General features: G+C 39.2%; 1 protein-coding gene across 1 annotated transcript; it reads left to right on the top strand.

The window, feature by feature from the left end:
- The first annotated feature begins 3,415 nt into the window (after positions 1 to 3,415).
- Positions 3,416 to 26,613, top strand: triqk (triple QxxK/R motif containing). Its single transcript, XM_037795588.1, has 4 exons — positions 3,416 to 3,620; positions 6,987 to 7,061; positions 16,611 to 16,696; positions 24,681 to 26,613. The coding sequence occupies exons 2-4, from the start codon at positions 7,001 to 7,003 to the stop codon at positions 24,786 to 24,788; spliced, it is 255 nt and encodes an 84-aa protein (XP_037651516.1). The 5' UTR covers positions 3,416 to 3,620; positions 6,987 to 7,000; the 3' UTR covers positions 24,789 to 26,613.
- The last annotated feature ends 226 nt before the right edge of the window (positions 26,614 to 26,839 follow it).

The raw sequence follows: 26,839 nt of genomic DNA, 5'->3' as shown, positions 1-26,839 counted from the left end.
AATAGAGGGAGTGTGACTGAGTGTGAAAGAGTGATGCTCAAAGAGAGAACAGAAAAGAAATGAGAGAATCACATAAAGATAGGCACACACCCAAAAAGATCTCAAAACTAGATGATCATGTTAGGAAACCTGCCAATGCTTAACTCTGTTTAATACTGTCTCTGTGGTGTGGTCACTTAAAACAGCAGCCATTTGTACAGCGGAAATTTTATTTAATCTAACAAGGGGTGCTCAATCGCTGGTGAAAATGTTCACATCACACTAACAGGCCCTGAGGGATCATCTCCTCTCAAGTGTTATCTATACATTACAGTGATGTGCACACAGTCCATACACTACAACTGTTCATCGAGCAAATCCATCCTGCCTAGTTTTCATTCACACTAGCAGTCGATGCTAATGCTTTCCATATCTATCAATGTGACAGGCACAGCACGTTGGTTTGTTTCACTCAACGGGAGAAATTAATCACACACATTTAGTATAACAAGAGAACATTTGAGCTCTGCATTAACTACAGTCACGCTGGTTTTGATGGCCATATTAAGATAACATTTTCAAGCTTCTTATTGAGGCTATTTGTTAACAGTTCTAACTCAGCTGTCACGTATGTTAAATGTATGTAGCATAAAATTATAGCATGTAAACGTGAAAGCGCAGGCCTTAAGTGTACTTTTGTGTAATTTCAGTGTCACACTCATGAAAGCCTTTTATGTGAATATGAGGCACAATTTCCTCTTTCCTGAGCAATATCTCTGTGGGTAAAATTATCATCATTGACAAATGTCATTTGAATACTTGTTCTTCCATCAAGGAGCTGTGTTAAAGTGCTCACTGTCAATGACATCTTAAAGCTAGGGTGGGTAATGTTGAGAAACTAGCAACTGAAAGCTAGATTTTTAAAAATGATCCAACCGAAAAAGAAAAAAAAACAGCCCAGTGTCGCCAACTCTTTTCTAATGAAAGTAGCTAGCAGAACTACCTGCAAAAGTCCCTAAATGTAGCAAGGAAGTCACCAAGTCTGCAACACTTCCCCAAATGAAACTAAACAATGAACATGGCTATTGTTAGTACTCACAGTTGTCAAGCTAGCAGCTTGTGGGAGACTCTGGTGATGTGTAGTGAGGCAGGTACTGTAGACAAGCAGGTAGCCCGTCCAATCATTTCCTTTGGGTCGAGTGCTGCGACGGCCACAAATAGGCTACCAGATTTAAAAAAAAAAAAAAATGTTTTGTCAGAGCACTTGATTTATTGATTACTGTCGGGATGTAAAGAGAATTTAATGTAACAAAAACATTGTTGAAGAACATTACCAACCCTAGCTTTAATAATAAAGTGAAGCATAATGCAGACACATTATAAGCAGATTACATCTATTAGTTACTGCTGTGCTGCATGCAAAAGGCATGCCCATGGGAGAGCAGAAAATCATTTTAAACTTCAATAAGTTACACGCGGTGGTAAGTCGACACATAATCTGCACAATGCCCCAGGCAGCAGCGAGGCTGGATGCAATTAGGGGGGAAATAAAATTCTACACAGTAAACAAAGAAAAAAAATGTAAAAAGACTGATGAAAGAGAAATGATCATCACGGAGTGAGATTGCCTCGTCTTTGATGAGGTCGGCTGTTGCTTCCTTTAATTGTCACACAGCATAATGCTACTGTTTTCAACAAGGATAAGTGTGCCATTTGTTGTAATCTGACAAGGCAAGGATGACTTAAGGCCGACATGTCAAACGACTATGACTTTTTAATTAATAGAACATGTCTTTGTCATTTTTGTCTTTGTCGCAATTTTAGGAAGATGCAAGGGTGCAGACGTCCTTGCGTGTAACATTCAGACATGCAAAAGGTCTTTGTGATGATCTTTTACAATGGTGGAGGGAGTATTCAAATCATTTACCACACAGTAAAAGTATTAAATTTAGGGCTGTCAAAGTTGATCCGATAATAACCCGTAAACGCAAATTTGTTTTAACGCCATTAATTTCTTTAACGCAGTAACGCAACTAGAGGGAAAATACTGGCATCATCTAGAAAACCTAAGGAATCCATTTGTATCAACCATGTTATACCAGCTTGTCGCTCCAAACTTACGCTAAATTTTGGTGAGGAAAACATGGCCATTTCAAAGGTGTCCCTTGACCTCTGACCTCAAGATATGTGAATGAAAATAGGTTCTATGGGTACCCACGAGTCTCCCCTTTACAGACATGCCCACTTTATGATAATCACATGCAGTTTGGGGCAAGGTCATAGTCAAGTCAGCACAATGACACAGTGACAGCTGTTGTTGCCTGTTGAGCTGCAGTTTGCCATGTTATGATTTGAGCATATTTTTTATGCTAAATGCAGTACCTGTGAGGGTTTCTGGACAATATTTGTCATTGTTTTGTGTTGTTAGTTGATTTCTAATAATAAATCAATATATACATACATTTGCATAAAAAAGGCATATTTGCCCACTCCCATGTTGATAAGAGTATTAAATACTTGACAAATCTCCCTTTAAGGTACATTTTGAACAGATAAAAAAAAATGTAAAAGTACTGCATTTCAAATGATACTTTAGTAAAAGTACTAGCAACAAAATGTGCTTTAATTTAAAAAAATAAAATATCTAATTTTGCAGGGTAGTCACTGTCAGTATGTAATATTTTATAGTATGTGAGTAAATTTACTTTTCACCACTGATCTTTTATGCTTCACTTAGGCAGAATAGTTTTATAATTATTTGTATATCTATTTTAGGTGATGGGTTGAAGCGGAGCACACATATAAATCACTTTAAAAAGCTATACAAAAAATATATTTTTGGGAGGTATATGGTTGAGGAAGAGTTGTGATAAGGGTTGTGTTAAGGGTCGGTTTATATCTTCTTTTTTAACTCCGGATGGATATATGGATTGTAAATAAACTTGGGATGCTGTTCATATATTTAATTTGGGATGTAAATAAATCTGGGATAGTTTATATATTATATTATATCATCATTCTATGATATATGAGTTATTAGAGAAGAAGTAAGAAAGGGGTATAGGGAAATATAAGTTTTACTTCTACCTACTCCTTTTCGAACACTATTACTCTTGTTTTGTTTTTTATTATTTTGTATCTGTTTTTATTTATTTTTATGTTCGAAATAAAGTCTTTCATTCATTCATTAATTTTATAATGTTCACAACATATCATAGTTCTAATGAAAACTGATTTGTTTAGTAACGTTAAGAACTATTAATTTGTCTTCCATCATTAAAAATGCAATATATCAATATAGGAAGTATCTCGTGGTAGTGTCCAGACTGTCAACTCGTCACGTGCTCCTCCTCCAGTGTTATTGTCTGATCGCCCCGCCTTCCTTGCCTGCTATTGGTCAACTCGACATATACCCGTGTCTGATTGGATAAGAGTACTGTCTGTCATTGCTGTTGACGCGTAAACCCGGAAAAGGGAATAGGAGAAGTGTTGTGTTGGCATTCTGGAGAGATTTCTGGATCAAAGTGCAATAAAGCTGTGGTTTCTGTAGCCCCAGCGTGTCCACATACATCAACCAGGCGGCTCGTTATGCAGAAACACCTCTTCTAAGCGACGTAGTATCTCCATAAACGAGGAACAGTGTAAGTATCCTCGTGAATGCAATGAATGGATGCTGCTCGCTGTCAATTACATCTCCACTTGAATGTTCTGTAGAGTTGAATGCTGTTATCACAGGAGCTCTGCAAAGTGTCCTGCAAGCTGCTGAGTTTCCTCTTCATGTTCGGGACTGCAGAGAGAAAATAAGTGCAAATGCATGCATAGTTAGTCTTTTCATAACAGACTTTAGTGGGTCATTTATCCACAATGCTGATAGACAGAAAGATATACTTCTAAATTCCAGAGACCACAATAAACACAAAGATATATTATAAAAGTTGCATGTACTTTCACTCAGTTCCCATTTCATTAGGTCCACCTACAGCAGGGGTCAGCAACCTTTACTATCAAAAGAGATATTTTAGGAGAAATAAAAAAAATATAGTCTAAGTATATAGTATGTACTATGAAGTATTAGGGCCACATTGAGAGAAAGAAATCTGAGATTTCCAGAATAAAGTCATAATATTACCAGAATAAAGTCATAACTTTATGAGAATTTTTTTTTTTTTATAAAACGAGAATAAAGTCATAACTTTACTAGAAAAAAGCCGTAACTTTACGAGAAAAAGTCGTAATATTACGAGAATAAAGTCATAACTTTACGAGAATTTTTTTTTTAATATAACGAGAATAAAGTCATAATATTACAAGAATAAAGCCGTAACTTTACGAGAAAAAGTCGTAATATTACGAGAATAAAGTCATAACTTTCGAGAAAAAAAGAAAATAACCTGTAAAATTACTACTTTGTAATATTGACTTTATTCTCATAATATTACAACTTTTTTTCTCATAAACTTGTGACTTTATTCTCGAAATCTCAGATTTATTTATTTTTTCCTCAATGTTGCCCTAATCCTCTGTCGTACCGTAGACCTACAACAATGATAAATAAAAATGAAAATGTAAACAAAGAACAGTTATTCATTTCCATTTTTAAAAATCCACAGGGAGCCACTGGAGAGGGGCTAAAGAGCCACATGTGGCTCCGGAGCTGCAGGTTGCTGACCCCTGACCTACAGCTAAAACTAATGCAGGTTAATACATTTGACATATAATCAATAATACTACCATAATAAAAGTTAGAATATTCGTTTTATTGTTTAAATTGTTTTAGAAAGGTGTTAGAGGTATTATACTAATATACTATTTTGTTCACCCCAGTAATATCGATGAGTGTACACAAAATATTCAAGTTGAATCAACACCTCTCTAAAATAGTTTCAATAAAACTGAACATTATGACCTTCATCAGGGTATGTTTTATTACATGACTACATATCTTATGCACTTATACATAAAAAAAAAGAAGGGAAAATTCACCCTTAAATTACCTTGTACCTTCCAGTAAATTAAGGTTATGATAAACACTGTTAATGACAAGAACATAAAATCAGGCTTGTCATCTAAGCATATAATGTGCAAAAATGGACAGGAATGTATTATTTTATCAGCACCAGCAAAGATCCTGTCACTCTGCTTCGATATTTTTTTCTAATAGTCAGCACACTGCCTAGTACCGTACGTCTTTATACACCACTGTTGCAAATTCAAAATATGCAGTTACACATCTGGAGAAATGTCTGAGTGGAATAACCACAGGTGATGACAGAGGCTTTAAATGTGTTGCTTTTGGCAATTTAGATATAACACTGTCATGTTGCTGCACAGTACAACATAGCTTGCAGATCTGAGAGCCTACTGTGTCCGACTGTAAACATTACATTTTGACAATTTCCCTTCCCTTTGTCCTCCTCCTTGCGTCCTTTAATTTGCTGACTCTGGTTTCCACTCGCTGCAGAACAATAGCATACATCCTCCTTCTCTGCTGGCGTTAACAGTTGTTTGAAATATAGCTGAAAACATTGTTTTTAGTGTAAGGTAAAATTCAGGTCTCCCAAGGCAGCAGTCTCCCATGAGAAGGCATCAGTCAGCACAGGCAGCCAGCCACGCTCCTTGAACATGCTAATTCAGTCTCTTTCCTCTATTCCCCTGCTGCACCGCCAGACTCCTCACCACTCCCGTTCTTCTTGGATGCACATAGATACTTTTTTTTTCCTTTTCGTATTCGCCTCGCTGTTCTCCCCTGTGTAAACATCCGTACACATTTTTCTCCGAATCACACTTAAACTTGCTTTTTAAAAAAAATGTATTATCAATTAGTGTTTGAGTTCCTCGCTGCGCCGATGAGTTTTTTTTTGCCGTGTCATCATCATCAAATCTATACAACCAATGTGTTTATGATTAAATTATTTACAAGAGCACTTCATAGATCTAGCCTCTTAGTTTTGCTCTCGAAGTGCACCAGACAGATGAATTTAACTTAAAATGTAGGCTACAAAATGTTCTTTCTAAAGGCATGAATAAATGCATGAACTGAATATCTTTGAGTTGTGGACAAAACAAGACATTTGAGGACGTCGTCTTGGGCTTTGGGAAACACTAATCAACATTTTTCACCATTCTGACATTTTATAGACCAAACAAGTAATCGATTCATCAAGAAGATAATCGACAGATAAATCAACATTGAAAATAATTGTTAGTTGCAGCCCTACTCAAATCTTTCAGCCAGAGAACAGGTCAGAGGGACATGAGTATCATCAGAAAGCATCTCGACTCATACTTGCTTTTTCCACTATTTTAAACAAAAGGCTACAATATTGATTGATGCAGTGTGTTGTGAGGGAGCCTGTCTGAAATTTAGAGCCGAGTGCTCACTGAGAAACAAGTATGTTGGATGGATGCATGAAACAAACAAACACATTGAGTTTCAGCACTTTGTAAAGAAAAGTATTATACAAGCGTTGTTATTTCTGGTGACTGTACATCTATACAGACACATGCTTTGACGTTAACACACAGCCCCGTGTAGACTGACATTTATTCTGTCACACACTTGCATAGTTACATGCGGAGCCTAAGGATACTATTTGTATTACTCCAAGCTCTTTCTCTTTATATCTTCCCTGTGAGCTGTCAGGGTAATCAAAGAGAGCTCATGGTGTGAAGTGAAATGGTGTTAGACTAAATGAGATGGATAGGATGTGCGCATACTGTGAACGTAACGCACATGGAAGGTGGTGAGAATTAATTTAATTATGTGTAGCAGATGTATGTGAAAGATAAACCATCTGCCTGATCAAAACCGACTACTCTTCCCCATATATGATTGTGTATTAACTTGAATCCTTCCTGCAGATTTTCGCAAGTTATCTCGGGCTACAGTAGCAGGAATGGAGCTATATCCGTATTTGATTAGGCTAAATGATCAGGTGTTACAATCGAGACCCAGCTGTAAGATTTTCTCACTCAGAAGGTGTTTTATTCTTCTCATTTCTCGTCAGGCTGAGGAAGGAGAATGGGGAAGAAGGATGCCATTGCGACCGGATTACCAGTCGATCAGTACCGGAAACAGATCGGTGAGTCTTCATTCATCCTGGTGCTGGTTAATCAATTTGTTGATCATCAGTAAGGATGTCACGATACCAGAAATTTTGAGGTCGATACCAGTACCAGTGAAATTCCATGTCCCTGGTACAACAGGGCGCCATTAGTCTCAGGTCCTGACGGTACCTGTAGTACTGTAGAAAAAAAAGAACACCCACGAAGTATCGATTCTCTTCATCCCTTCTGACATCCCTAATCCTCAGTAACTGTAAACAAATCAAGTAACAATGTTTGTCAGTGATTTGATATTTTGACATTAGTTAGAAACAGATTCGAAGAAGTGCACAGATTGCTTTTGGTTTCATAACATAAAATAAATTCTCTGGGCTCATTAATATAGCATTTTGTGTACTAAATGATTGATAGTTTAATCAAAAAGATAATCAATGTATTAACTGGCTATTAAAACAATAAGGTCTTTAAATTAGTTCATTATGATTTTTGACAGTTGAGATTGGTCTTCGACTTGTTGTGTAACTCCATTTCAACACAAATCATAACTCAGTGCTTGATGTGGGCAATTTTACCACAACACAGCATCCTCTTACAGAAACAAGCTAATGTCACACTCAATAAATCACACACGATACTGTGTCACAGTGAGCATTTTTGTGGTAGTTTCACATACATGCCAAACTGCCTAACTCTTTTGAAGACCTTTATCAACATTGACTGTACAAAAATTAACATAATCTCTTTGCACAGTCCTTGAAACTTTTCCAATTTGTGTTGGATTGAAAAGAAACTTTAACCAGACTCAGTGGAGTAGAACCAGTATACAAGCTGTGGAAGTAGTTACGCTTGGGGACGAACACGCAGCATCTAAGGTCACATTACTGACAGACAGTTTATAAAGCGACTCCCTTTGATATCATGTCAGAAGCTGTTTTATCAAAGTTTAATAGCACTCTAATCCTGCGGTATTTTGTTTCCCCATCGTTCCCCTTACATCACAAAGGCCTAACTAAGGCAATATGGTCGGTATCAATCAAAACTTTGGTCCCCTTTAGCATGCCAGCTGTGGTTGCTTGAAGATCACAGCTCACATCATGTCTTTTTGTTTTTGTTTTCCTCTTGCGGAGCAAAACCAAAAGGTTACCAATGGCAAAGCTGGATAATTGTGAGCAGCTATGACTGACGCAAACGCAAAGGGAAGCTCCGTTCTCCTTAAAGGCTTAAGTTTATACTTCAAATCCCACGAGTGGCATATTATGCACATGAAATGTGCCTAAGTAGTCTGATTAGATGCAAAAGGAGTGAGACCTTTGCACACCAAGACCGTATTTCCTGTCCAAAATTGTTGCATGTTTCAAAATAAATTCAAACTCACGTGTCAATCACACCGACTCCAGAACTTTTGTCCGTCATTTAAGTTTTCGGAACAGTATGATTTTCTGCGCGTCTCATCCAAAATGGTAATGATAAACATTCACTTTGTTTCCCAGCACAAAGCTCTCTACGGTAAAGAAATAAAAGAATACAGAGATTCAGAATTTAAAGATAGATTGTGGCAGGTGATTGCAAAACAGCTCGGTTTAATTGTTGATGGTCGCAAAACAAAGGATGTATGAAAGATTAGACAGTAGTGATTGTGCTCTAGGCAGCTAAACAATAGTTTCTTGATAATGTCATTCATAAATTAGCCTGTTTGCGCTATCCATTGCACGGCAAACACATAATTAATTCAGTTTTGTTTTGTACTGCAAATTTTCGAAACAAATAGAATGTTAAAACACATTGGACTCAATATGAAAGGTTTCTGGGCATAACGTTCTTCATCGGATGACGGATTTAAAAACGCATACGAAAAATACGGACTTGGTGTGCAAAGGCCTTTACTGAAGCCCTGGTGTTAGTCTTGATCTCATTTATTGAAGGGCTGAGATGAAGGCGGTAATGGGTTCCTTCATAGAGATGGCAACAATCACAGCTATAGGGTGAAGTATAAAGTATATCAATGGTGTCTCCACACAGGAGACCTCTGGCTATGGGTGCAGGTTCTTTCCAATTGTGGTCCTCTTACGATTCATATTTGGACATAAACCAGCACAAGAACAATTCGTCCCATCAGTCAGAAGACGGTCATCCACCCAACTAGAACACAAGGGGTTGGGATGAAGTCGAACATACAAGGGAAGAACTTAGATGACCTAATATTTAACTTGTCCACTATAATGCGGACCCAAGAGACCCAAACGACTGGCTGAGCACGTTTCAGAATCATATCTTGCAGCCTATCGCATCCAATTTGCCATCTTATTTTAAAGATACTGGTGATTTTCTTTGATCAGTCATCTTAACTGAACATTAATCGGGAGGATTCTGACACACTACCAGCTACCTTAGATGTGTAGCTGCACACAAATAAGCATCTTGAGAGGCTTTTAGGAGCCTTGAAGTTGTTTTCTTGACTAGAGAATTGGAAAAAAAAGAGACACCTGTCTTATATCTATAACCTATACCTTGCATGCAAAAATTCCAGTAATGCATGGAGTTATTTGGTTCTGTTACTGTTAAGTGGTCTAGTCCGTCTTTTATTGCTTTTGAGCTATAACACAAGAAGACTGTGTCAACTGTGGCATTGTTCTGGTCCCTTCCTCCCAGTGGATGGTCGTTTGTTGGCCCCTGGTGATTCACATCCTCTGATTATTCCAGGTTTTATATTTCCTGGTGTTACTTCTGTGTTAACAGGACTCGTGAGATGGTCTCTTAAGTTTAAGGATTTCTGTTGGTGCATGTTTTAGTTTTTGCACCATTTTGTATCTTTTTGAGTTCTTTACTTTTCATGTCAAATCTCTAAAATGAAATTAGACATCGTGATTCTGACAACAATATTTGTCTTTCTCTGTCTTGTTTACTCTACAATGTGGTCTCATAAAGCAGTGATGTGAGTGATGGTTATATATGTTTTCATAATGGGACAGAAGATTACGATTATTTAACCCACAGATATCCCTTTACCGTCTGCTATTGTGTAAAACCAGCAGGTTCAACATATGAGAGACGGACATGACATAACAAGCTCATCTCCCACTGTCACCTCCCTACCAGGGGAACAGAACATGTTGTTTTTCCCTTTTCTCCTTCCCATTTATTGTTTTGTTTCTCAGCACATCTCATCAATTCAAAACTATGTAACACAGGTGTCAGGGACACTTTGGTCCTCTCTCATCCTCCGCCTTCTTCCAGACCCTCAATTTATCCTTCTTTTTGAAAAGAATGGCTTATTCCTGGAACATCAGCAGTAGTCCAGGTTTGTCATTGAGCTGTACCATCATCTCTGCTGGAGTGCTTTTGTCATGATGGCCCACTGTTGACACTGTCGTTTTTAAATACCATTATTAAGCCGGTTATAATTGACTGTGCCAAGCTGCCCTCAGGAGAGCTAAAGCTATAGAGTTCTTAAATGGAGGTGGAAGTTGTCACTCACATTTGTGAGTAGGCTAGTTGTTTTCCTCTTGTCATTATATTACGGATAATCTTCATTTAGCTGTAAATCTCACATGGATTGCGTGATTTTACTTCTGCTCTCCTTGCCGCACATGATGCAAAGGACGAGGCAAATATATCTCCCGTGCGTCTGGCATCAGCCCTCCAGTTGCACGAGCATGCATCCTGGCAGGTGCCAGCGATCCGCACCATGTGATCACTGACTATTTGGCTGCCATGCCACGTAAAACACAGAAGCAAAGCACGAGGAAACTGTCAGACACGCTGTCAAGAGTGTTGCCCGCATCGTCCCAGGGCTTTCACATGGTACTGGACAGTCAGTGGTTTGTCTGTCCAGATCACCCCATCACTCTGCAGGACGGCTAGTCCCCATTGACACAGATAAAACACACACAAACACTGAATTCCTCAGGTATGTTTGTGTTTCTTTTGACACACTGATGTGCTTGTTTGGTGTAATTTTTCCTTCATGATAATTGCGCACAAGTAGCTTTTTAAACAGCACTTTACGAAAGACCAACAAAAAGTGTTATTGCTACAGTAGCATCTATAAATGTTATTATTGCAATTCAATAATGTGACACTTTAAATAACTAATGGATTGTTTCTTTAGAAATATACCGGCCTGAGGTCACATATCTGCATCTAACGGAGAAGCTAATTTAATGGATAAGTGGCATTAGAGTTTATTACTAAGTTGTTTGCTTCTGTTAAAACCTGTAACTTTTATTTTTCAAGCTAGCATTTAAAGGCTTGACATACAGAAGTCAAGGTTGCGTGTGTTTCACGGATTTTTAATTAGGGACGAAATCTAATGTAGGTGCATGTTGGGAAGGATTTTAAATTTACTGCACGTGTTAGACCAACACAGTTGAGGAGCAACTTATTTTTGCAGTAGCTGATATTGGATTTAGCACAGCTATTTGACATATATCAGCAGCGATATAAACAAAAAGGCAGCAACTTGGGAAACTGTTAATTCCATAGTGGGCGTCTCAGAAATGTAATTTTGGTGGGTAAGCTCATCTTCATTTTTCTTGTAAAAGTAACACATATTTTAATTTCAAATGATGATGCAGCAGTATTTTACTACATGATGCATGACTTACTGTAAATTTAAATGTGGTAGACAGCTGTATAACGTTAGTACCACAAGGTTACGTGAAATTGTGCAAGACCTGACTGACTTTTCACCACAAATAGATGCATTGTTCGATGCCAGAATCATAACTTGGCAGGAGGCAACAACGGTTCCACCATAACACTGTCAAAGATAGTTTCCTGCCTGTCAGAATATTAACATTGCGTAAAAGAATACTTGAATCTTTCTACAGTATAACCCATTAATGCAGGGTGTTTCCTGGCTCAAAATGAGGCAAAGGTGGTACAGTACCTCAGCCGTGACCTCATGAACCTATATATTTTTTTAAATGGATCAATGGGTAGAATTTCACAAAAACATTTGTATACAGCTTATGTGTGCATAGCCACAATTTGAAGTGATTTGGTTTGTAACTAGTCAAATGATTTTATTGGTAATACTTTATTTAACAATTCATTAATTACCAGGTCGTTCCTTAGTAACTGCTCACATTTTTGTTAGAGCTGGCCAATATGGAGAAAATCAAATATCCTGATATTTTTACCGAATGCCTCGATATTGACATTGCGACGATATTGTATGGTTGACTCTTGGTGCTTTCACAAAATATTTACACAATGAGATTTTTGATAAATAATCATCAATAATGTGGATATAATGATTAAGTGGGTAAAGGCAAATAATAGATAATAAAATATTAAAAGCAGAAAAAGGCAACACTTAAAACACCTATGCCATATTACGATATCCCAAATCTAAAACGATATCTCGTCTCATATCACAATATCGATATAATATTAATATATTACCCAGCCCTAATTTTTGTATATCATATTATAAAGTGTTACTATTTTATTTCTGAACAATGATGCAGTCTCAAATCAAATATGCAGATTTTGATTTTTATATTAAAAATGTAACTTATTTTTCCTGTTGGTGACAAAATTTCATACAACTAATACTCCAAAGAATAATAATAAGTAATTAATTATCCACATTGTCTTTTCACTCTGCACGACTTTGCAGTATTCCACTATAGGAGCTCAAGTTTGCAGGAGTGCATTTAATGCAACATCTTGACAGGTTTTATCATTACAGATATGGTCAGAGTTTTTTTTTTTGCTTTTTGTTACTGACGTTTCTTTCAAGTCACACAAACTGTGACACTCTTTGATGTCTACCCCTCTTCTAGCTTCACTTAAATGGCCAATTTGTGTGACACACAAATCACATACCTTCCCCCCACCCCCCTCCCTCCGTTGAGTGCTCAATCACTCGTGGCTAATTTTAGCTAATACCCCCTACCTGTCTCGTTATGCTAAGCAGAACAATAGCTCCAGATAAAAATAATTTCTCCTCAGTCTTAATCAGACACCATTTACAGGTAAATGCAACGACAAACAAGCAAGAAAAAACCCATGAAACGCACATCTAAGGGAATTTACAGTAAGTGGTGGTGGTATGGGGGGAGGGCCACTTTTATTTTTCTCTTGTCCTCTTGACATGAAATCAGTGATGACTTCAATGAAAGGCACACTCAGGGAAGCCTCTCAGCATTCACTCTAGGCCGCCTTACGTGGGCTAATGTTCCTCTGAGACACGGACAGTGATGCCTTTTCAGTGTGGCAGGCAGAAGTAGGGAGGGAGGGATGGGAGGACGGCGTGTAGCCCAGCGCAGGTAGATAATTTGTGACAGAAAGTGTCTACAGAGCCGGTGCAACAAGGGGAACAGCAATGACAAATAGGAGTGCTCATAAGCCCGATGAAATATCATCAGGACTGTGTGTGTGCGCTCCAGACCCATGCAAACAAACCACAGGAGAACATGAGGCTTTAAGAAGTACACCACTATAATCCAACAAACCTTACAATAACTTACACAGCCTGATGTAATTCTCTGGCATCAACCATTCATACTTGCTTTAATTGTTCTGATTTTGCTCCAGTTACGTATTGATTCTTAGCAGATGGTTATGGGTGTATTGGGTCGTGATGAATTTTTGCATATAAACGTAATTTCTCCATGTAGAGCAATTTTAGCCCCACAAACGAATGAGAGAATAAAAAAACAGCACAGGTGTGTGTGTGTGTGTGTGTGTGTGTGTGTTGGGAGCCCTTTGTGGTAAATGTTGTAAATGCTGAAAAGAATTCAGCCTTTGAAATTTGAAACCCCAGCTTGTCTGTCTTTGAGTATCCTGGGCACTTTGCTGCAGAAAAGGTACCCTGAGGACACAGATAATCAGACAAAGCAAACTAGTATCAAAACAGGATGTACAGATTGTTTCAATTTTAAATCGAAGTGCACAAGTTTTCGTTTTCTTAACTGGGTGCAGGACAGGTTGCACAGACGGCAGAGATCATGGATTTCTATAAATTTCCCACCGGGTAACCTGCTTGACACATTCGATTATCGTTACTGGATATGAAGAATGCCATTTCCCAGATATACTGAATATGAGAAGGTGTTATAGGATTTATCAAGCAAATCTTGTTTATATTTAAAGGCATAAAGTTCCCAGTCACACAGGCATATAAAACGATGCGACTAGTGGATTTGTGGTTAGCTCGCAAACTAAAGCAGTTTACCAACCAGCCCCGCTTGTTGTCCCTATGTCACCAAGCCTTCAGAAACACATTATGTTCGAAGGGACACTGATGCATTTCCCTTTATCACTTTCTGGTGTGACAGAGCTCTTTTATAGGAATTGAATTATACTGAAGGAGTTTTGCAAATCAGCCACTTGAGGCCAATTGCATGTTGCATTCACCATATATATTTTTTTTGTTACACATTTCACAATCTATCTGTATTTGTATGCCTCCGTGCCTGCGACAGCTGTGGCTGAAGGCATTATGTTTTCGGGTTGTTTGTCCATCCCTTCATACATACATATGTACATCAGTCCATCCCATTCTCGTGAACGCTATATCTCAGGAATGCCTGGAGGGAATTTCTTCAAATTTGGCACAATGGATGAAGTGATTCGATGTTGCTGGTCAAAGGTCACTGTGACACAAAACACGTTTTTGGACATAACTTAAGAATTTTTGTGCTAATTATGACAATTTCACACAAATGTCTCATAGCATAAAATGATGAAGTGATGACATTTTTGACAGACATGGATGTAAAACTGCAACCTCACTGGCTGGCAGAGGTATACAACTGCGAGGCGGTAATTCTAGTTTCCTTTTGATATGTGATTTGTAGCATTTAATGTAGCTTCCTGGAGTCTGACATTATCACAACCAGCCATTTGCAGTCTGAAAATCCCCGCACAATTTCTGTGAACGGTGAGCAACCTGAGGTGCCCTCCAATCAAATTTCCCCCTCTCCACTTTCTGACAAGTGGAGGAGACATCCAGTGGCCCTCCTAATGAATTCCCACTAGCTCACTGTCTGCTTCTGGCAACATGCTCCCCATTTCTATTAGCCCTCCACTGAGTCAGAGGGAGGTGGAGCAGGAGTCCGGGACCAGGAGGGATGTAGAAGCAGAGAAAGGAATAAGAATTGAGTGCAAGAGAAAGTGTGTATGTGTGTAGTGAGACAGAGCAGCTGCTCAGCGCCATGCTAATGGTCATCTCCTCTTTCCTCCTTGGCTGTCCCCAAAAGAGGAGAACCTGTGCTCCCCAAGAGACATGATACTCAGTGGTAGGCAGCTCTGTCTGTTTGTTTTCAGAATCACAACACGCACACACCTCCTTACCCCTCCTCCCTCGCTCCTTTCTCTCCACCACAACCTTTCCAGATGGATACAGACGCTTTCTTTTCTTTCCTTCCTCTTTCTCTTTCGATGTAAATGAAGCTTAATTGGCTGGGAGGAAAAACTCCAAGTGGCGTCCGCATATCACATCACCAACTGAGAAAACCTCGAAGCTGACCCGGGGGCTTCTTCACTGTCTCTCTCAAAAACAAACACATATTCCTTTGTCATACCTCTCTCCTTGTGAGGACCGTCCATTTATTACCTACCTAATAACTTACTGTAAATGTTAACCATCTGAACGTCATGCCTAACCTCAACACTCACCATAGCTTTAACTTAATCCTAAATCTAAATTCAACCCTGAATGAAATTTTCTAAGGTAACATCTTTAAGGACTCGCTAATATGTCCACAATCCTATTTTATAAATTGGTTCTCATAAAGATAGAAGTATTTGAACACACACACACACACACACACACACACACACTGTTCAGCAAGCTGTTGCCTTTCCACCCTATTGTTAACAAAGTTCCTTTTCCTGCAGTGTGTTGTTTCTAATTAGACCAAGACAGCCGGCTCTGCCTCATGTGAAGCACGCTCACACACACACACACACACACACTCACATAAACACACACATGCTTCACCAGGTGGCCGGTTTGCCCACAACACTCACCCTTGAGAGTTGAGTCCATGGGAAGTCAAGCAAGTGCAGGTGAACTGTGTGCAGCTCAGGCCAGAAAAAGATTCTTCGTGTTTTGGATGCATGTACAGATCGCGGCGCGTGTGGGTAAATTTAATTGTAGAAATTGTGAAATGACAACGCTACATTTAGCCTTGTTTTTGTTATTCACAGCGATTGTAGTTGGGCTTTGGAATTGCAGCCGAACTTTGAAGAATAGTTCGACATTTTGGGGGAAAAGCCTTATGAACTTTATTGCAGAGAATTAGATGATATATCCGTTAAATATGCAGCTACAGCCAGGAGATTGTTAGCTTAGCTAATCATAATATAAAGACTGGAACCAGGGGGAAACAGTAAGCCTGGCTTTGTCTAAAAGTAACACATCTACCTACCAATAAAACTCAACAAAAACACTTTATACTTTGTTTGTTTAATCGTTATAAAAATGTCAACTTGTGGTTTCCCGGAAGCTCGGTGAGGGACTATCTCTTGGCCGGGTGCAGTGACTTCCTGGAGTCTGCTTGCCTGGCAACAATGAATGAAACATTGAGACAGTCTTATTTTCTCTCTTTCAGGTAAGCAGGACTACAAAAAGACGAAGTTAGCCTTAAAGGCCACACGGCTGAGAGCTGACCTAAAGAAGACCTCCTCTGGATTCAGGGTGAGACTGGCCTGAACTCACTTTCTCTTTAGGACTACATGTCTTCCATTATCTCTGCTCCTCTGTCCGTCCTGGCCCATCTGTGATTCTGCTTGTCTTTCTGTCTGCCAACCATCTTCTTTCCATCTGTGTGTCTGTCTGCCTGTTTGAGAGCGTGTCTCACTAGATCACTTTTCATATCCCCGGCTCTTAGCTCTCCTACAACCTACGTTAGGTCTTTTGGGAATGTAACAATATATAGCTACCTGAAATGATGTGGCCCCCTGCCTGTCCTTTGAAGACATAGGTGTTGTAAACTATCATTTGGAAAAGGAAGAGATGGGAGAGTCCTCCATAGAATAGAGTTTACAATATCCTGAACACATGAATTCCTGGAAGAATTGAAATTTAAGGACTTTGTTCGCTTTTAATGGTGAAGAAGAAATGGAGGAGGAGAGAGTAGTGGGAAATATAACAAGCAGAGAGGAAAAGGAATAAGAAGGTGATAAGACAGATGGAGTTTGTAAAGTGAAAGTAAAGAGAGGTGAGGGTGTTGCTAGGATAGAAAAGTGCATCTCACACCGTTGCTTTGTCACACCGCAGCGATTAGGAGCCGTTGTGCAGGCAAAGATGGATGACCCCGCGTTTATCACTCTGGCAAATGTTATTTATGCTTTTCCTCATTCAGTTGGCTTACCAATAAACAGTTTTACTATTTCAAGGTCTCTCCATATAGCGTAAGCACATGCCAATTAAATAGCTTGTGAATCTACCGTCACAGGTTTTTAAATCCTCTTTGAAATTGCACATACCATCACATGAAGTCAGGTCCTCAGTGATTTTTTAAATTTATTTATATAGCTGTTACATTTGTAAAGAAACATAATTCCGACATCTTTTTTTTGCATGTTTATTTTCCTTCATGGCATTGAAAATTGCTTCTGTTTACAGTACATCAAAAGCCAAAAGGCTTCACTTCCTCATTAAGCCTCAGTTGGCACGTAGTACACAGAGACGAACAAATCATAGTGAGGATTAAACACTGGGTGAAATGGTCAGGTTTTAAAATATGCATCTCTTAGACACGCAAGGCCTCATTAAGCACGTCTTTAATCCAATTAGATTAGTCCATATCTTGAAATATTGATATTGCTTATGAATAATTCAGGTTTTTTCACGCCCAAGACGAGGGGAATTTTCAGAGGTCGGATTAAAAATACCTCTGGGACGAGGATATTAAACTGACTTAGACCCTTTGGCCCCCGAGTTCGATTGAAATTCAGCCCAAATGTAATGGATATTTGGTCACGCTTGCTTTCCCATCGAGTCCTTTTAGCGTTATATAAAGTTGTGATTTTTACACAGCTCTGTGATGACAGTAGAAAGCCCCCCTCTCTGTCTCCGTCTCTCTGTCCTTTTGGTTGACTGCAACGATTTGGCTGCAGTTTTTTTAGGCATGTTGCTGTGTGCATTAAGTTTCTCTCCTCCTCTCCTCTTCCTCTTCCCCCTCTTTCGCTGTGTCCCTGGTTGAGATTCTGGTCTCAGATGCAGCTGGCATCTCAGAATGACCAGCAGACATGTGGGCACAGAGAATCTGGCAGCTGCCAGGGCAGGCTGTCTTGGGGCTGTCCTAGTAGCAGGGCAGTCTGGATAAGTTGGCAGCGAAAAGGATGGAGAGAGGGAGAGGGAGAACGTCTGTTCCCACAACAGCGATCAGTTGTCGTGCTGCACAAAACGTTGACCTCAGAAGTGGTGGAAACCAGCCACTTGTTGTGGCTGCGTGTGTTCTTATTCACACGTTGAGTCACGGTGTGTTTACAAAGGTAGCTTGTTACTGCCTGAATACAAGCGTGGACATATTTTCTGTCCTGCTCCTTCAAACTCTGGATGGCGTGGGGGTCACGACAGCAGAGATGAAGAAACTGGCAGGAAGTCGTCGGCAGTCTCTCCTCAGTTTGCCAGGAGAAGAAGAAGCGCCTTCGAAGTAGCTCCAGCACACTAGCTTGCAGCACAGGAAACAAGCCTGCTGCCTCGTCTAATTGGCACACTAGCCTTCTGTTCAGTCCTGCACTATTTTCCCTCGGTCTTATATAGCCGCTGAGCCTAGAAAGTTGGGGAAAAATAGCTTATGGAGTTGGCGGAGGATGGAGGATACAGATAATGACTCTGGGTATCTTCCAGCTGTCATTTAGGAATGTATGTACGACTATATAGAATGTCTTTTTGTGATTCCTTCAACTTAGTTTTGGGTACCAATACATGTATATTCATACAAATATATAACTACAGTCATACAGCAGTTAGTTTTGTCTTGAAGGAGCAATTCAGATGAGCAGGCACTGTAATTATTGAGCACCATCCAGAGTCATTGGTGATAAACACTTGAGTAAAAAGTATCAGTATAAACTGTGAGGGATGCTGTGCTGAGAACTGCCAAACTGTAGCATCTGCTTCAGCCTCTCACTGAAGCAGACTGGATCTGTTATCTGTGCTGGCCATTAGGTTTATGAGGCTCGTTCACACTTTGGAGCTGGTTAGGAGCGTAGACAGATATAGCACATGGGAATTTGTAGGTTTTATGGCCTTTTTATGCCATTTAATTTACAGAAAGCTTTATGAAAAGACTCAATGAGTTGTAATAGTGGCGATAAGAGTTTTCCTGTCCTTGGAGATGTTTTTTGTAAGAGTCTCTAAAGCATGCAGAAAGGGCAGGGTTGTATAACAAAAGGCTTCTAGCTACTGTATGTAAAAGGCCCATTTGTTTCACTTAACATAATCAGCAGGCAAAAAGTGAAAGTAGGTTACGGCATGTAGCTATTTTAATCACAGTTTTTAACATGGTAGTCTTTTCATTTTAGAGTCTTGATAACAGCTCGTGATATTTTACAAAAGATTTGTGCCGAAACAATTAGTCTATTATATGATTATTGAATGCAAGAAATTGATATCAAGTAATTATTTCATGGAAATGCTGATGGGTATTATTTTACTATTTTCTGACATAATGATTTATCCGAAAAAAATCAATACATTAATAAATCAATATTGAAAATAATCATTACTAGCAGCTAGGGGTGGGAAAAAATTCATCTATTTATCGTGATTTTTTAATGCCAAAATTGATATTTTTGCTTCATTTGAGTCTATGTGGAGGTCGAAGGAAGTTACCGCTTTTATTGTTGTAGTCAGAGTAACGTGACGTCATATCCGTTCCGTATCCGTCAACCAAAACAAACTGCGGCCGACATAAATAATGTCTGACAATGACTGATATATTTGACTTCAGGACATCTCTGACTACATACTGTACATGCTGAAAATCAAACATTTTAACTGTATTAATTTAGATATTTTCCAAAGTAAAAGTCCCTAGAAGTGTATGATTCAACTCTGCCCATAGTCTAGTGTTTAAAAAGTTAACAAAAATCACAATAAATCATAATATTGAATCGCAATACTTAAAAATCGCAATACATATCAAATCGTCACCAAGTATCGTGATAGTATCGAATCGGGAGATAGGTATATCGTCCCAGCCCTACTTGCAGCACTGGAAGGATATTAAATGGATGAGGGTGAAAGTATGAAGAATACAAGATGTGTTTGATGACCAAAGTATGATGATATCAAGGCGTTGCATCACGTTTTAAAGCCATTAAGCCACCAAAAAAAAAAAAAAAATCACCATTAACTTTTATTTAACCAGCCATAAATTATAGCCTAGTGGCTGGTTATTTGTCATGGTGACTTGTACAGATGAGATATGCTTACCAACCGCAGCCCAAATGCACCAACAGTTGTTTGTGGCTTGTGTCTATCTGCCGCCCACACACAGCCACAAACACACTGAATCTGTCTTGCTTAGCACGTAGGCACATCCAGACTGATGTACACACACACACGCACACACACACACACACACACACACACATATATACCCACACAAACAAACCCAGGAGGAGAATAAAAGGCGGACCAGATGAGGTGATGTCTGCTGAGCTGTGGCTTGTCGCCAGGGTGACAGGGACCCAGCTCCCAGCATGCCGAGTGCGCTGCAGCTGCCGCCGGTGCTGAGAGAGCCACATGATGAAGATGATGCTTGGGCCCCATCCAGGGGTCTCCATCACAATGTGGGCAGAGAGGCTGTGTGTTTGTGTCTGAGTATGTGTGTGAGTGGGCGCACACAAATGTGTTTGCGAGACGAGGCAAGAGTCAACACAGTGGGCCACTCTCCTCGAAAACAATGATCTCAATCAAGTGCAGGTGCTTCCTACAACTCGAGTGTTTTCACCAAAACCCCTCCAGCTTGTTTTCACAGACAAGTCGCTGTAACCAGCTGTTCCCTTCCTCTCCGAAACCTGAAGCAGAGAAAGGAAGAAAAAAAATCAAAACCTGGATTGCGATTTTTGTGTGTCCTTTTGTTTCAGTCGCAATTCAGTGAAAGGCTTACCTGCGTCAGAAGCACCGAATTTTCTTTTCCGATATTGTCGGCAGAATTACAAAACGCTTCTCTTTGTCATGTTTTTTTCAAAGCTGCGAGAGAACACAGGAAAAAAGCAGAAAACAATCAAGCCTCCGTGATTTGATAACGGTTCTCTTTTCTCCGAGGCCTGGGCGAAATAGAAAAGTAAATCAAGCAGTGGGAGCCTGGCGGTTAATATATGAAACTAAAGTGCATGAAATTTAAAAGTTTTCCAATTAAGCAAGGACTTAAAGCTGTTTGGAGGCTGCCGGGATGGAGATAAATGTGGGCTGAGGCTAATGAAGACCAATGCTGCTGATGACTAGGCACTACAACGTGTACACAGATAGCTGTGGACGCCGTGACGCCTTTTAATTGTCACCCCCCACCCCCCTTCGTCGGATAGGAATTATTATTAGCCCCCCACCACCGCCTTATCTCTCTCTTGTTTTCCCTCTCGTTCTCTCTCTTGTTTTTCATTTGTGTTTGTCATTCCTCTCTGCAGTTTGGCCAGTGGGTTGAATTTGCACTCATCTCTGTGTGTGCGTGCTACGTATGGCAATTACTGAACTGATGTTTTCTCAAATTATAATTCATATATTTTGTTTGCTTCTATTTTCTTTATTTACTTTTCTTTACAATCTTTTTTGCTGCTTTCCTGTTTTGTCATTTTCCTTCATTGTAACCTTGTGTCACCTCAGCATGTCATTCATAATTATATCACATATTAGGACTTTACAGGCTGATTTAGATTATCATGGTTCAGATTTTTAGATAGGTAGTCTTAAAGACGCTAAATAGCGGATGTCAAGGGAGAGTGATTTCATTCTCTGCTCAGATAGACATTACCCCTCTATATCTTTACATAGCAAATAGTTGTTTGCTGCTATATTAATGGATGGATATCAAATTTAGCACTTTTTAAAGAATCTATCAATAGAAGACCAAGATTATAGATATCTGTAAAAAATTGGAATCCGATGTTCTAAATGAGTTTGTGAAGGATTACAATCATGTGTTTTGAATACACTTGTCTTGTCACCTTTTGTTGTTGTGGCCCAGTTTACATGTAAAAACTAATTTCCTTGTTCAAATCAAATATTTCTTTTTGAATAACCCCCAATCAGACTGTACTCCGCACCCTTTTAAAGCTCTCCAAGCTCTCCAGTGTTGATTAGAAAGTTTGCTGCTAATGAGTTCTCCTGATAAAGAATAACTGGCATTGTTCAATACTCTGAGTGGCCCTAATGAAACTCCAGCTGATGAAGATTGTAATCGTGCGAGCGCCACATAATGAACGAGCGCTCCAAATTCCCATTTTCAAGTTGAATGCCACTCCTCTGGAAAGCCTCAATTTGTTTGACAATTAACCAATAGAAAATCTAAAAAAAATAAATAAAATAAATAGGCCATTTTGTTGCAGAAAGTTTAACTTCTCAGTAAACCTGGCAGGAGAACAGAGGAGACTGATTGCAGTTTGAATAGATTATAATACTGTGGCCACTCAATGCTTGGTTTTCTGAAATGTGATACTACATTTTTCTTCTTGGATGGTTTTACTCCACAATATGTTTCCACTTAATCTAAAGAGAAAACCTGAAACAATTCAATGATTCAGAGGCATGTGATGTGCTGTCACACTTTCCTCAAACTAAACTATACAAACCCCAAATAAGTAGTTTCTCCATTTTTTGGAAAATGTCCCAAAGCTGGCAGCTAGACCCAACATTAGCCCTGGCACAGTGTGTGTAGGGGAGCTACTGTTAGGGCTGACTGTCGCGGTGAAGGAATTTCCCCTGCGGTGATAATGATTGGCTCAACAGCGCAATATATGGTATTATTGCCTTTTTTTTTTTTCAAATTACTTAATTTATTCTGATATTATAATAGTGCTATATAAGTAGGCGTTATTGTTAGGCTATTATTTGGAATATTGTTGCTTTTTAAATGACAAAGATGACAGTCTTTAAACTAAATATTTGTTTATTGTTAAATGCAGAACACAGAAGGGCAATGAAGCGTTTTTTTCAGCTGAGATGATTTGGTTGCGTGTGGTTGCTATGATATGGAATAGCTGCAGAAGTAATAAGGTGGATACTTGCTCTGAATGAAGGTAAGCATGAAGCACATAGGGAGAGAGGACGGACCCGCCGGTCTGTGTGTATTAATTTCTCCCCCATTGTTGTTGTTGTAGCACTTGTAGCCTACATGTAAGATGTGACGGTTGGTCTTTGTGGTATTTGTCCCGCCCCTCCCCCATCGTGATTGGACGGCTGGGTAAAAAAAGTGACAGTGGTGAGCGCAGCGTTTTCGACAATCAGAAAAAAACACCAAACGTGCAGCGTTTAGTGCAGAATAGACGCTCAGCGCTTTGTCACGTGGCTGGCGTTCGTTAGCATAGTGTAAATACATGACGCTGCCATTGCAACAAAATTTAAAAGAGAAAAAAACAAGAACATATCGGTTGTGGCGGTTGCTTGCCATCCCCTGCGTTTGGCATTTCAACAGCGTGGTATTGTGGTTATTTTGACAGCATTGGCTACTGTAGCTTTGTAATACACCATAACTAACATCATGTTGTGTTTGATGTAAATAGATACTATAAAACATTTATGCTATTATAAATTACGCAATTTTACTGCAGTATATTTACTTTTACCTAACACCTACTGCAGGGATTTGGTTTGCTTTTTAAAGATTCTGAAACCATTTCCACACAAATGCAGGTAAATTTGAAAACACATCTTGTTTGTCTGTTTTGGCCTTCCATCTTCAGTAAGCTCTTGTTTTCCACCGCTGTAAACAAAGCTTTCAAAAATGCTCTTCAGCGCGGACAGCTTGTATTGTTGTGTGGACAAGAAACGCTGACAGATTATGAGCTTGTTAACCTTTTTAAACTGAACAAACATGGCTTTCTCTTCGCAGTTACTTATTTTTTTCATATAAAGTACAATATGCAAATGTCATTCTCTGTGCAGTGATAGCATACAATATTATGATTTGATTGAAGTAGGATTGATTGAGGTCTCAATGCAGCAATTCAAGAATTACAATTGTCAGTATTTGTCACAGTCAGTGACATGTAATGTTTAAGACAGTGTTTTCGTATTTACCTGTAATAGTGTGTACCGGGCTTAATTTTATTCGAGCAGTTTACGTCTTCATAGTAAAACTGATTTTCTCTTTTAATGGCTGAAATAAAAGTGTGAGGATTGACAGTGCTATAATTACATTTGTCTTTAAAAGCACACTCGCAAATTACCTTTTAATGTTTAATATTTAATTTTCAAAACAAAGCTCATATAAAAAATATATTCTCACACACAAAGTCAATAAAATTTAGATGAAAAGAAACACAACAGGGACTTGGCAAATATAGACATAACACTAATAGATGAGCGCAATAATTACAGAGTCATGCAAACACAGTAGAACTACTCCTGTGCGTAAAGACCGACAGGGGATAAGGCAGGTAGATGTATAAATAGTTCAACAGAAAAACACTGTTTCATAAAACCTCCTCTTTCTTTATCTCCTCCTCAGGATGCATTCCTGGTCATCGCTGCGATTCTGTTCTTTGTCCTCTGCGTCTACGCCTTCTTCTACCTCAACCTGAGCACCGAGCTTAACCTGGATCTGGATGTGGATTAATAAGAGGTGGACAGTGTGCCCGACGACGTCTCGTCTCTACGCTTCGCACACGAGGACGGAGCACAGTCTGTCAGCTTTTTTTACGCACCTTTGGTGACACGGTGACAATGAGCTGGCTCTTCGGGAGAAAATGAGACGATGCATCAAATAACTCGTGTTTCAGGCCGTTTGTTTTGTATCTAGACACAGTTTCTTCTTTCCTTTTTATTTTCTTCACAGGAGCACGCAAACTGTAATCATTATTATACTGACACTTATTATACTGTGGTTCTAATTTCTTCTTTTCTTTCCCTGAGTCTAGATCTGAGCTTTGATTATCTTTCCCTGAAAAAGTCAGTGACCTCTTGCTTCGTGGCACTTGTATAACATCCTGCTGCAAAATCTACATAACAGCAGGGAGATGAGCAGCCTTTTTTTTTTTTTTTTTCTTAACACAAGTCTTCCAAACCACAGTCAAGTCCTCTGTTAATCATATTCTGCGGAGTCACGTCCCACTGTTTTCTCCACTAATAGAAAAATGTAAATCTCCCGCCGAACCTCCCGTCACATCGAGACAAACACTTGCCTCGCATTCCAGTGCACAAACCTCTCCTCCTGGATATCTGGAGATCACAAAGTGTGAGATTAGAATCCACAAAGCCCTCGCCCTGATTGAAAGTGTGTGCAGAATACAGAACAACACATTCTACCTTTCAACATACAGCTGCGGAGACACGCATCCGCGGGATTAGCATTACAAATATGATCCTGTTCTTTCATTTGAATGGAAATTACCGAGATGAATGGTGACTGAATAGAGGTGAGCCTTTATGTTTCTCATAAGGAACACCTTGATAATTTCCCTTCTTGTCAGATGCATGCATTGTTGTCCCCATAAGGATGTGATGTGTCTCTATATGAGTATGAAGGTTTGTCAGAGCCTCTTTATCGCTACCCTTTGTACACGAGTACCGCAAGGTGCAAGGTCTGACCTTCCATTAACCATTCCAGTCCAAGTGCTTCCACTGTTTGAGAGCTTCTTTGTTAGCAAAGAGTCAGGGCCATTTATTTAGTCCATTTTGTTTGAAATGGCACTTTCTTTTTTCCATGTTATCACTTTCTATTCCGTGTTTTTCTCAGCACACATCAGATCTTTCTATCAATAGCAATACTGTTCTCTAAAAGGCATTGTTTTGATATGACTCTTTTATATTAGTGTAATGCATTGAAGGCCAATACAAAATACACACGAGACCTTGTGACTTCTTTCATTCCTGACATGTTTCTTTCCCACTGAGTCTCTTTTAAAAACAAGTCTTGTGTCTGTGCCTGACTGTGGCTGAGACGAAATGTGAGACTTGATTTTGAGCTTTCAGTCTCTGCCTTTTACCCTCTTTTCTCCCATGACCTCTCAACCTAGTAAAAGACTACATGTCCAAGAAACCATTATGATAAGCGTGTACCCTCCCATTGGCTTTTATCTGGCCTTGGTACATCCAGACCTCCCCCCCTCCTTCACCACTGTGAGTCACTCACATGTGTAACAATAGAAAGTCCGACCTAACAGACCTTCATATGTGACACCTGTTATCTAAAAGGTCACCGTTACCAACTTCAAGAGCTCTGACATCGGCACACAATGGGAAGGATCTGGCAGCACAACCGATTTATTCAGACCCACGTTTGGCAAGATGAGATCACAAAAGTGCTATTATTGAATTGGTTTGTTTGGTATATACATTTTTTTTACTGTTTGCTTTGTCGTTTTGAATCAGTTACAGGATACTATGTGATATATTATGAATTATCTTTCTGATTTTTTTTGTTATTAAATTGCTTCAAAATCAAAATCATGCATCTTTTTGTAAGAAACTATAAATAATGCAAAATAAGATTAAAGGACCTTTTCCGTTTTAATAGATCTCAAGTGTGAACCAAGATATGTGTCAGCTTCTGGCTACATGACATTAGAAAAAGGCATGTTGTATATTATAAATTTTTTAGCTTTTAAAGGGGAACTACACCCATTTTTCAAAATTCATACATGTTATTCCTATGGTCTATACAGTCCA

The sequence above is a fragment of the Sebastes umbrosus genome, chromosome 15 (genome assembly GCF_015220745.1).
Source record: "Sebastes umbrosus isolate fSebUmb1 chromosome 15, fSebUmb1.pri, whole genome shotgun sequence".
Classification (NCBI taxonomy): domain Eukaryota; kingdom Metazoa; phylum Chordata; class Actinopteri; order Perciformes; family Sebastidae; genus Sebastes; species Sebastes umbrosus.
This window is presented reverse-complemented; position numbering and strand designations above follow the sequence as displayed.

Excerpts from the sequence above, each read along its gene's own strand:
- triqk (XM_037795588.1), top strand. The coding sequence starts at position 7,001 with ATGGGGAAGAAGGATGCCATTGCGACCGGATTACCAGTCGATCAGTAC. Across the intron at positions 7,062-16,610 it reads TCAGTACCGGAAACAGATCG|GTAAGCAGGACTACAAAAAG; the intron begins GTGAGTCTTCAT and ends TCTCTCTTTCAG. Across the intron at positions 16,697-24,680 it reads AGACCTCCTCTGGATTCAGG|GATGCATTCCTGGTCATCGC; the intron begins GTGAGACTGGCC and ends TCTCCTCCTCAG.